Source organism: Saccopteryx bilineata, chromosome 1, assembly GCF_036850765.1.
Source record: "Saccopteryx bilineata isolate mSacBil1 chromosome 1, mSacBil1_pri_phased_curated, whole genome shotgun sequence".
Classification (NCBI taxonomy): Eukaryota; Metazoa; Chordata; class Mammalia; order Chiroptera; family Emballonuridae; genus Saccopteryx; species Saccopteryx bilineata.
The window spans coordinates 352,054,850-352,067,090 of NC_089490.1; the positions used below are offsets into that span (position 1 = coordinate 352,054,850).

Here is a 12,241-nt window from a genome sequence, read left to right on the forward strand (position 1 = left end):
ACCCAAAAGAGATTGGGAGATTTAAAATTATATGTTTAAATAATAGATCAGTATACATTATAGAATGATTGTGATTGGTTGTATTATAAATGTTTGCTAACTAGAAATGATATTCTCTCAGAGAGGAGGGAAGTACAAATTTTCAAGCTCTTAATCCACAGAAATAAATTCAATGTGTTGATTTTCTTAGATGTATTCATATTTTATTTATAAAATTTCTGCTATATGAAGCTTCAAGAGTGACCAAGAAATCAGACAATTAAAAGTCTGGTCACCGATCTACTAAGTTTCTAGAGAAGGTCATTAAGAGGATAACAAATTCCCTTTCTATGTTTTGACTGGTTACTGTGCTTTTATTTTCTCTCTGTTTTTGCTCTTCACTCCATCTAGAATAAAATATTTCTGTCTTTGGCTGAAGAATTATTCTGTGAATCTAAACATTAGCCTCACTTCTTCTTGGAATTTATCTTGACCCATCTCTTTACCTACATTCTGTGCATATTTCCAAATAACACTTGCAATACAATTTTCAAATTTCACCTTTAGAAATTTTATCTCCCTTTTTCCTCATTCATTTCCTTGAGGGAATGTGGCCAGTTAATTCAAAATTATATTCAAATTGCCAAATCAATGCTAATACAAAGAGGAATCACCTCACCATTTAACTTTTATATTCCCCCACTAATAAAAGGCAGAATATTATCTTTGTTATTTTCACATTACAAAATTGAGAACTTCAACTGTCTCCTCTCCAACTTTAGCAGTTCAAATTTACATACAGAAACACAGAAAAGCATTTGCCATGATACAAGTTTAAATAGGATGTATTTCTTTCTATATATTTTTTAAAAGATGAATTACTTTCATATGCATATATCTCTGATAGAAGGCTCTAAAAACTCTGACCTCTGCCAATATTCAAGTATTAAAAGCTTTCTGCACAATTTGAATCAAAGCTTACTGCACAACTTCTAAATTGAAAACTTTCATGGGGCAACACATTTTTCAGATATATGAATAAACAAAAATAGTTTATTCTTCCATAAGAACTAGACCATCTAATATGATATTTACAGACAAACATACAAATACATAAACATGCACACATATGCACATATGCACACAGCAATTTAGGGTTTTAGATTTTCTTATAGGAGAATACTTAAGATTACTAATACCAAAGAAATCTTCACACACATTAAACAAAATGTGTGGAATAGTCTCAGATACACAGACTGTGAAATTTATTCTTTCCATTTATTTCTGACTACACTGATTCAAATTGGAGTTTGAATTTCCATTATGCAGACAATATTCTTCAGCCTACTCTTCTTTTCGGGAGACGTTTTTAAAAATATTTTTTCTTTTTAAATTATACTTGACATAGAATATGTATTTGTTTCGTGTATACAACCCAGTAATTAAACATTATATAACTTACTAATTGATCATCCTGATAAGTCTCATGTCCATTTAATACCTTACATGTTTATTAGAATATTATTGACTATTTTCCCTATGTTGTACCTTATATCCCCATGACTATTCTGTAACAACTAATTTGTACTTCTTTCTTTTTTTGTTGTATTTTTCTGAAGTTGGAAATGGGGAGGCAATCAGACAGACTCCCGCATGTGACCGACCGGGATCCACCCTGCATGCCCACCAGGGGTGATGCTCTGCCCATCTGGGTGTTGCTCTGTTACAACCAGAGCCATTCTAGTGCCTGAGGCAGAGGCCATGGAGCCATCCTCAGCGCCCCGGCCAACTTTGCTCCAATGGAGCCTTGGCTGCGGGAGGGGAAGAGAGAGACAGAGAGGAAGAAGAGGGGGAGGGGTGGAGAAGCAGATGGGCGTTTCTCCTGTGTGTCCTGGCCGGGAATCAAACCCGGGACTCCTGCACGCCAGGCCAACACTCTACCACTGAGCCAACCGGCCAGGGCCTTAATTTGTACTTCTTAATCTCTTCTCTGTATTTATGATTCTGTTTCTGTCTGCTTGTTTATTTTGTTATTAGAAGGGAGCTCCCAATAGACTGTCAGCTGATGTCTCAGTAGAAACTTTATAAGCCAAAAAGAAGTGGCAAGAAATATTCAAAGTGATGCAAAGCAAGGACCAACAACCAAGATGACTCTACCCAGGAAAGCTATAATTTAGAATTAAAAAACATATAATGCACATCCAGACAAGAAAAAGTTAGAGGTGTTCACTATGACCAAACCAGTATTAAATAAAATGTTAAAGGTTCTTCTTTAAGAAGAAGAAAAAAAAAGAGATAAAAATATTAACAATAAAATAACAATTAATTAATATATATCTATCAGCTTGACCAGGCTGTGGTATAGTAAATAGAGCATCGTCCTGGGATGCTAAGGTCCCAAGTTTGAAACCCTGAGGTCGCTGGCTTGAGCATGGGATCATAGACATGACCCCATGGTCACTGGCTTTAGCCCAAAGGTTTCTGGCTTGAGCTCAAGATTACTACCTTGAGTTCAAGGTCACTGGCTCAGCTGCAGCCCCCTACCCACCATCAAGGCACATATGAGAAAGCAATCAATAAACAACTAAGGCATCACAAAAAAGAATTGATGCTTTTCAACTCTCTCCTTATTTCTCTGTCCTGATCTTTCTCTCTGTCTCTTTCTTGCTAAAAACAAACAAACAAACAAAAACAAAAACAAAAACGTATCTATTAACACTTGAATCTACAAAACAAACGAGCAGATTGAATGGTTTTTATTAGGGAAAGCAATTTTAGGGTAATCTGGCATTATTTCTTGTGCCACAGGATGGTCAAGAGAGGCTAGCAGAATGTGAGGAGTGTATTTAATCTCTTTTCCTTTTTTGAAACAATTGAGATATAATTGACACATAACATTATGTAAGCTTATGTCATAAAACATATTGATTTCATATATTTCTATTTTATGATAAGAATACCACCATAGTTTTAGCTGTCACTCCTATCACATCACAAATTTATCATTGTGTTTTATTGTGTTTGTGTGATCAGATCATTTAAGATTTAGTCCCACAAAAATTTTGAAGTGTATATATATAATGGTGTTGTTGATAAAAATCATTATCTAACCTCTTTCTCAGTAAGAACAAAAGATAATTAAAATGTTTTTTCATGTTTTGTCAGGAATAGGGACAAATGAATAAGAGGAGCAGGAGTCTCTAATGGAAAGTCAATAATAGTGTCTCACATACAAAAGTTACCTGTAGCAGAAAAAATGTCTATGCTTAACGACACCTGCTTCCATCCTTCTTCATTCGTTTTGCTTGGAATCCCAGGGCTGGAAGATAAACACATCTGGATTGCATTCCCCTTTTTCTTTGTGTATCTAGTTGTACTCCATGGGAATGCTGCTGTCCTGTTTCTGACCCAGACTGAACATAGTCTCCATGAGCCCATGTACTACTTCCTAACCATGTTGGACTCCGTTGACCTGGGCTTGTCCACAGCCACCATTCCCAAAATGCTCGGCGTCTTCTGGTTCAGCCTCAGAAATATATTTTTTGAAAGCTGCCTTTCTCAGATGTTCTTCACTCACTTCTTCACAGCCATGGAGAGCGTTGTGTTGGTGGCTATGGCCTTTGCTGCTACATTGCCATTTCTAAACCCCTTCAGTACACCGTGATCCTCACCAGCAAAGTCATCGGCATTGTTTCAGGCATTGCCATTCTGCGGAGCCTGTACATGGTGACCCCACTGGTGTTTCTCCTCCTGAGGTTGTCCTTCTGTAGGCATCATATCATCCCTCATACCTACTATGAGCACATGGGCATTGCCCATCTAGCCTGTGCCAGCATCAAAGTGAATATAATGTTTGGCCTTGTCAACATTGGTCTCTTATTACTGGATATGCTCCTAATTATTCTCTCCTATGCCAGGATCCTCTATGCCGTTTTTTGCCTTCCTTCCTGGGAGACTCAACTCAAAGTTCTCAACACCTGTGGGTCTCACACTGTTGTTATTTTAACTTTTTTCATACCTGCTTTTTTCTCACTCTTGACACACCGCTTTGGCCACAATGTTCCCCAATATGTTCACATTTTGTTGGCCAATTTATATGTGGTTGTTCCACCAGCCCTCAACCCTGTAATCTATGGTGTCATGACCAAGAAGATTAAGGAGCGAGTTCTGAAGATTTTTCTCAAGACAGATAGCTAACCAATCAGAGATCTTGGAAGGTTAAATAGAATTTCTGCACTGTGAAATATAGATTGTCTTATGTCTAACCAAGTAGAAAAGAAATTCAAAGTAGAATACTGAAACAAATACCATTAATTCTCTTTGAGTTGCAGGATTTAAATTTAACGTTATATTAATGATAATGTTGGCTTGAGACAATTTTTTATTTTTTTTTACTGAGATAGAGGTATTTGGGGACAGATAGGGACCGACAGACAAGAAGAGAGAGAGGTTAGAAACATCAATTTTTTGTTGCAGCACCTTAGTTGTTTATTGATTGTATTCTCATCTGCGTCTCGACTGGGGGGCTCCAGCTGAGCCAGTGACCCCTTGCTTAAACCAGCAACCTTGGGCTTTAAGACAGCCATCTTTGGGATCAAGTCAGCAATCAAAGGTCATGTCAATGATCCTATGCTGAAGGACGACAACCTCAGGGTTTTAAACCTGGGTCTTTGGAGCCCCAGGCCAATATTCTATCCACTGCACCACTGCCTGGTCAGGTGATTGGGACAATTTATTTTCCCCATGCAAAAAAAATGAATTTACACCCTAAATTTACATCATAGATAAAGTTAATCTATAATTGATCCGATAACTAAAGATAAGAGCCAAAATTATATTAAAAATTAATTATAGTCCTGGCCGGTTGGCTCAGCGGTAGAGCGTCGGCCTAGCGTGCGGAGGACCCGGGTTCGATTCCCGGCCAGGGCACACAGGAGAAGCGCCCATTTGCTTCTCCACCCCTCCGCTGCGCTTTCCGCTCTATCTCTCTCTTCCCCTCCCGCAGCCAAGGCTCCATTGGAGCAAAGATGGCCCGGGCGCTGGGGATGGCTCTGTGGCCTCTGCCTCAGGCGCTAGAGTGGCTCTGGTCGCAACATGGCGACACCCCAGAGGGGCAGAACATCGCCCCCTGGTGGGCAGAGCGTCGCCCCTGGTGGGCGTGCCGGGTGGATCCCGGTCGGGCGCATGCGGGAGTCTGTCTGACTGTCTCTCCCTGTTTCCAGCTTCAGAAAAATGAAAAAAAGAAAAAAAAAGAAAAAAAAATTAATTATAAAATTGATTGCAAGATTTTGTTCATAATACAATAGCAAGAAATATTTTTAAATGATTAATTGACTTTCATTAAAATTAAAAAAAATTCATAATGATACTAATAATAAAATGAAAAAACAAACCACAGTCTGGGAGAAAAAATTTATATATTATGTGTATGATAAATAATTTTTATTAAAAATATATAAAGATTCACAATTTAATTATAAAATGAGTCAAATTACCCAATTAAAAATAGGCAAAATATTATGTACACATTTTTAAAATACATAAATGATTATTCAATAGGTTTTTTTATAATTCATCAGTATACTCGTGCATATTAAAACTACTCTATGGAGCCCTGGCCGGTTGGCTCAGTGGTAGAGCGTCGGCCTAGCGTGCAAGGGTTCCCGGGTTCGATTCCCGGCCAGGGCACACAGGGCCTCTCCACCCCTCCCCCTCTCCTTCCTCTCTGTCTCTCTCTTCCCCTCCTGCAGCTGAGGCTCCATTGGAGCAAAGATGGCCCAGGCGCTGGGGATGGCTCCTTGGCCTCTGCCCCAGGCGCTGGAGTGGCTCTGGTCGCGATGGAGCGGTGCCCCAGAGAGGCAGAGCATTGCCCCCTGGTGGGCAGAGCGTCGCCCCCTGGTGGGCAAGCCGGGTGGATCCCGGTCGGGCGCATGCGGGAGTCTGTCTGACTGTCTCTCCCCGTTTCCAGCTTTGGAAAAATACAAAAACAAAAAAACAAAAAAAAAACCTACTCTATGGAACAAAGATCAACTCCATTTTCAGTGAAATAAAAATATCCTTAAAGATTTATATTTTTAGAATACTTCTCAATAAATCTAATTTCTCCATCTGTTGGTCTCTCTCATCAGGTAGTGAGGACATTGTGTGGTGAGGTCATTGTTCTGGACAGGTGTGATGTCACTGCCTTTGTCTGAGGATATGCTTGCGGTAGGGGACCAGAGGCAGACCCGGCTCCTGCTCCACCTGAGGGACACCTGGAGGAGCTGGCTGCGTGGACAGACCTGGAGGCCGACCTAGACCTGGAGGGGCGCCCGACTCCAGCGGCCGTGCTTCCTCCAGCAGCCACTCCGGCTGCAGCTCTGGAGCCGGGCAGCCTGTGCAGCATCTCCGGACCACACTGAGGCCCCACCACTGCTGTTTCAAGAATGTTCTCCCAAGCCTGCTTTGGTTGCGGCCAGACGGAAGGGGTTGCCTGTGGGCAGCACATCTGGGCCAGCTCCAGAGCTGCTTGTTCTTCATACAGCTGTCCCCACCACATCAGAAGAATTTGATTTACCACCTCTCCTTGACAGTTTTCTTTGATTTTCTTTTAACGTTATGGGTTTTTTTTCTCTGTGGTATGATTCATGTTTTTATTAATTTAGTTTTATTTGGAAATGTTCTGTACTTTTATTTTATTTTGTTATTGTTCTTTTTCTCTGTTTTTCCATAGCATGATTCATTATAAGTAAAAAATAAAGGTGACTGCTTATTTTTAAGGTTGTGCCATTCCTCAGTGTGAAATCTCTTCACAATGCTCTGCAAACATCACCACTATCTTCTTACAAAATGTCCAATCACCCCAATTGGAAACCTTTAACCAAAATGACACTCCCCACTCCTCTCGCCCTGGCAACCCTTCATCTGCTCTGCATCTCCTCTCCGATACCTATTCTAGACTTTTCTTATCAATGAAGTATTATAATAGGTGTGTTTTAAGGTGTACTGCCATACTTTTTCTGTGTATTTATTTGAAATTCCATTTTTGTTTAAAAGGAAATCCCTGGTGAAATAAACCAGATAGGAAAGAAAAAAAAAAGCTCTTTTAGTAAATGTGTGCATCATCTAGGGGTATAGAGTAGAGACCACTGTGCTAAGTGTGACCGCAAGACCTCTTGCTGGTCAGGGTACGGCTGGCCCCTCCTGGGCCTAAAACTAACACGAGAAAAATGCAGAAATCTGAAAAGACACACCACAAGTTAGAAAGCATTTCTCACAACTTAAAGCCAGAGAGAGGTTTCACATCCCCATGGTACAGAAACCTTCCGAAATTCGCTGTTTTCTACAGGGACAGAGAGCAAACACATGTACTTCCAATGAGAGGCAGTGCACACTGCCTCTCAGATAATGGCTGACCACCCAGTGGGGAAACACACACTGTAAACACTGGCAGGAGTGCACTGTCGCTATCAGCCTGGCAAGCTTCTAGTTTGGCAGCCAGCCCCGAGGACAACAGGAGAATGCAGAGGCCCCAGCAGATCCCTGAGAGAATGGTAAAAGTCCCCTTCTCAGGGACAAGAATGTGGAGGCCCTGCCACAGTCTCACAGGTGCACACCTTCACCTGGCGGTGCCCATGCTAGAAGGAGACCCCACAGAAATTCTTGTCAATTTTTAAGATGCATTTTTGAGACTACTTATCAGAGCACTGAGGAAACAGGTGGGATTTGGGGAGAGGAAAGGAAAACAACTAACATTCATGGAGAGAGGATGGGATCTACCAGCCCTGGTCCACATGGATGAGGGGAGCTAAACAGCTGCTAAAGTGGGTGCAGGGTCAATGTAATGTACCATCTAAACACAGCAGAGCAAGCAAACAAACAAAATACACATGGCTATTTCAAGAAATGAAGATAAAGCACCAAAGAAAAATAATGCCCTTTCAAGATTAACACACACACACAAAAATTATAAATAGAAAGAGACTTTTTCAACCTGAATAGGAGTATCTAACAAAACAAACAAAACAATTCACAACTGAGATGATATTAAATGGTTGAACATTTTTTCATAAGATCAGGAAGACTACAAGGATTCAGGCTTTCTTGCCATTTCTATTAAACATTGTACTGGAGGTCGTAGCAAAGTAATAAGGCAAAAAAAAAATCCAGATAACAATATAATTAAAACTAACTTCTCCCACTAAAAATATCATATTGTATATAAAAAAATAAGAATTCATTAAAATGATCTGTTAAATCTAATAAAGAAATTCTGCAGGATTACAAGATATAAAACTGGCCCTGGCCAGTTGGATCAGTGGTAGAGCATCAGCCTGGGGTGTGGATGTCCCAGGTTTGATTCCTGGTCAGGGCACACAGGAGACGTGAGTATCTACTGCTCCACCCACTCCATTGTCTCTTTCTATCTTTCTCTTCCTCTCCTGCAGGTGTGGCTTGGTTGGAACAAGATGGCCTCGTGCACTGAGAATGGCTCCGTGGCCTAGCTTGAGGCACTAAAATAGTTCACTTGCTGAGCAACAGCACCAGATGGGCAGAGCATCACCCCATAGGGGCTTGCTGGGTATATCCTGGTGGGAACACATGTGGTAGTCTGTCTCTCTGCCTCCCTGCTTCTCATTAAAGGGAAAAAAGATAGAAAATTAATATGCAAATATCAGTTATATCTATACCCACTCACATATAATACCGTGAAAATAAAGGTGAATCAATTTGATTCATAATAATCACATACAGTAATAAATTAAAAATTAATTTTATAAAATAAGTGCAAGGTTTTAACTCTGAAAACCACAAAACACTATTTTAAGATATTAATGGAGAGCTAAGTAGGTGATTAAACATTCAATTTTGAAAAAGGACAAATTTGGATGACTCATTTTATTTCAAAATTTTCTTACTTAAATAAAAAATCTAGTTACTATTTACATAAACTTAGACAGTGTAATCCTAGCATAAGGATAAACATAGATTTGAGAGTCCAACTCAGTGGTCCCCAACCATTTTTGGGCCACGGACTGGTTTAAGGCCAGAAAATATTTTCACGGACCGGCCTTTAGGGTGGAACGGATAAATATATCACGTGACCGAGACAAGCATCAAGAGTGAGTCTTAGACGAATGTAACAGAGAATATTTGGTCATTTTTTAAAAATAAAACATAGTTCAGACTTAAATATAAATAAAACAAAAATAATGTAAGTTATTTATTCTTTCTCTGCGGACCGGTACCAAATGGCCCACGGACCAGTACCGGTCTGTGGCCCGGGGGTTGGGGACCACTGCATTATAGTATCATTCCTAGTCTCAGGTATTATCTCACTATTTAAATCAATTTCTTATGCAATGAGACTTTTCACGTTTGGTTCATTGAGTCTCATTTATCTTTGTATGCAGACCTGCAAATTAATGTGGAAATTACCAAGCCTGCACACAACAACAGAGAATAATGGAAGAGGCACAAGACAAGCACATTAGATATTCCAATAAAAAGCAAATGGGAGGACATAGTAATCACTGGTGTGAGAAGTTGTCATGTATTTTCAGTTTGTTGATGAGTGTTCTGGAAGTGATCACGTATTGCTCTTGGTTCTGCCCTTTGGGCTCTTGATTTCACCATCTGAGCCATACATCTATCATATAAAAAGTAGCTCTTGTTGCCACTTTGGGAGTTTTTCTCACTTTCTTCTTATCTCTCAAAAGGATATTTTGTACTCTTTTTGTCCCTTACATTGAGGATGATATAATTTCTTTAAAACTTTATAGGTTTCTTGTTTATCAGTTTACAAATCCAGTCTATTAACTAGAATTTCTTTCACAATAAGTTCTTCTCTACCTTAGACGTTCTGTTAGGCTTCTGTAGGGAGTAAAACCATTAAGTTTCTTAGAAGCCTTAGAGATTGCCTGACCAGGTGGTGGCACATTGGATAGAGTGTCGAACTGGGATGTGGAGAACCCAGGTTCGAGACCCCCGCAGTTGCTAGCTTGAGCGCAGGCTCATCTGGCTTGAGCAAAAATCTCACGAGCTTGGACCCAAGGTCGCTGGCTCAAGCAAGGGTTAACTTGGTCTGCTGAAGGCCCGCGGTCAAGGCACATATGAGAAAGCATTCAATAAAATAACTAAGGTGTTGCAACGAAAAACTGATGATTGATGCTTTTCATCTCTCTCCATTCTTGTCTGTCTGTCCCTATATATCCCTCTCTCTGACTCTCTCTCTGTCCCTGTAAATAAAAAAAGAAGCCTTAGAGATTAATAGAGTGTAAAGCATGCCCTTAAAATCTTGGAGGTCTTTTCAATGTGTCAGAAATTATGTATATAAAACTAATTTAAGTCTTTCCGGTCTTAACAAAAGATTTTATAGTCACACTTTTAATTTGATTTTTATCTTAGAGGCACTTCTTATTTTGAGAATGTTTAGATGTGAGGAGAACATGAGAATGAGAATAAACTTAATTTAAAAAAATCAGGAAGCCCTGGTTACTTTATATTACCTCTAATTTTTTTTGGAAACTGAATAATCCCATTTTCATTCATTTCTCTATATCCAATTTTTATTATCTGTAACTGAAAGAACCTAATCAACACTTGTGACATTCTGCCTGAAATCAATATAGCTAAATCACACTTGCTTATAATTTTTTTCTGTTTTCCATGCTACTGAAGGCAACAGTTCGGCCAAACTTTTTTTCTCTATGTAAAAAGTAAAAATCTTACTGACTTCAATTCTGTTTTCCTCACTTTTTACCTGCCCTCATCTTCAGTCTCCTCAAGGCCATCATTCTTTCTCTCTGATCATGGCTCTCAAATCAATGACACATGTTTTGGTTTTCTTTAAGATGGAACCTTATTTAAGGTAGAAAATTGTCTCTTTATTTTCTATTCTTGTGTATAAAGAACTCCAAAACTTAATAGTGTGAAATGACAAATCAAATATTTTATCATGTTGACAGATTCAGTAATTTAGAAATAGCATACTAAGGAAGGCTCTCACTTTCTCTACAAAATATAGCATTTGGTAAGTTGGGGTAGCTCAAATGGATAAGATAAATGTAAAGAACTCTGAGACTGCAACAAGTGAGGTAGGTGAGTGGTATCTGAGTGGTTTCCTTGTATCTGAGTGGTTTCTATCTACTGTGGTCATCAGCCTCTTTTCATGCTCATACATATAATTATTATACAATTGGTGGGCAATGTGAATAAGAAGTTAGACTTACTTTTTCAAATTTTTTTATATCGAGAATCTTGAGTCATCACATCAAATATTTGTTGCCTTTTCTGATCTTTCATCAAATATATCGTAAGGATAGAGCAAAGGAATTATAGACATATCATTTTAAGCTATATCAGAGATGACTTAAAACAAAAGAAAAACACTGATGGAACATGCCATTGAAGATTAAAGAAGATAAGCATTTCAATAGCTCAGATGTTTATTAGGAATTTAGGCTTTTAATTAAAAGAAACATAAAAAAGTCTGTTTGTTGAAAAAAAAAGAGCAGATTACTCTTGTCCCATAGTGCCAATATAGAAAGGGAGAACTCCCTAGTGAACATTACTTAACATATTGCAAGAACCCAGGGAACTACAGTCCCTACCATCTGAAATTAGGGTTACTGCTCCAATATAAAGGCTTAATTCTTGCCAGCAAAATGCAGACTCAGAGAGATATCTTTTGATTTTTCAAAATCCGTCCTTTCAGAGGCATTGGGAAAGCAAGGTAAGACTCTGTTGTTTATGGATAAGTCTATAGGACATAGCATGGGGAATGAGGAATGAATTTATGTTTAGAGTAGAGCGAGGGAAGAAAAGTAAGTGTATAATACAGCATTGGAAAAAGAATATAAAGAATACACAGACAGCATTGGACATTTTAAATTTTCTACCTATAAACTATCATGGCTACACACATTCTTGCATATATATATATATATATTAATTATCATCTATTTTATGTATGTATATATCTATCACTTTTGGATCCATAGTCCCACTAGATAAAGAAGAAAACTTTGTGTCAACTCAAAGTCTTTTTTTACCTTTATACTAAATATCAAATGTGAACATCAAGAGTACAAAGACTGTGCTTTCCCGACACTTATTTCCAGGCCTAGTAAATGAAATAAAGAGGTATATTTTTGAACAAAGAAATTCATAAATGAATAAATCATGAAGAAGCATAACTGTAAATACTAGTAGAGGATTTTATATTTTGTTATGGTTCATTTTATTTTTATTTTATTTATTCATTTTAGAAAGGAGAGAGAGA

General features: G+C 38.6%; 1 protein-coding gene across 1 annotated transcript; it reads left to right on the forward strand.

Annotated features, from left to right (window-relative positions):
* Positions 1 to 3,235: 3,235 nt before the first annotated feature.
* LOC136320635 (olfactory receptor 52E8-like) lies at positions 3,236 to 4,176 on the forward strand. The gene is given in 2 exon segments (XM_066253795.1): positions 3,236 to 3,602; positions 3,605 to 4,176. Coding segments are annotated over 2 exon segments (939 nt in total).
* Positions 4,177 to 12,241: the final 8,065 nt, after the last annotated feature.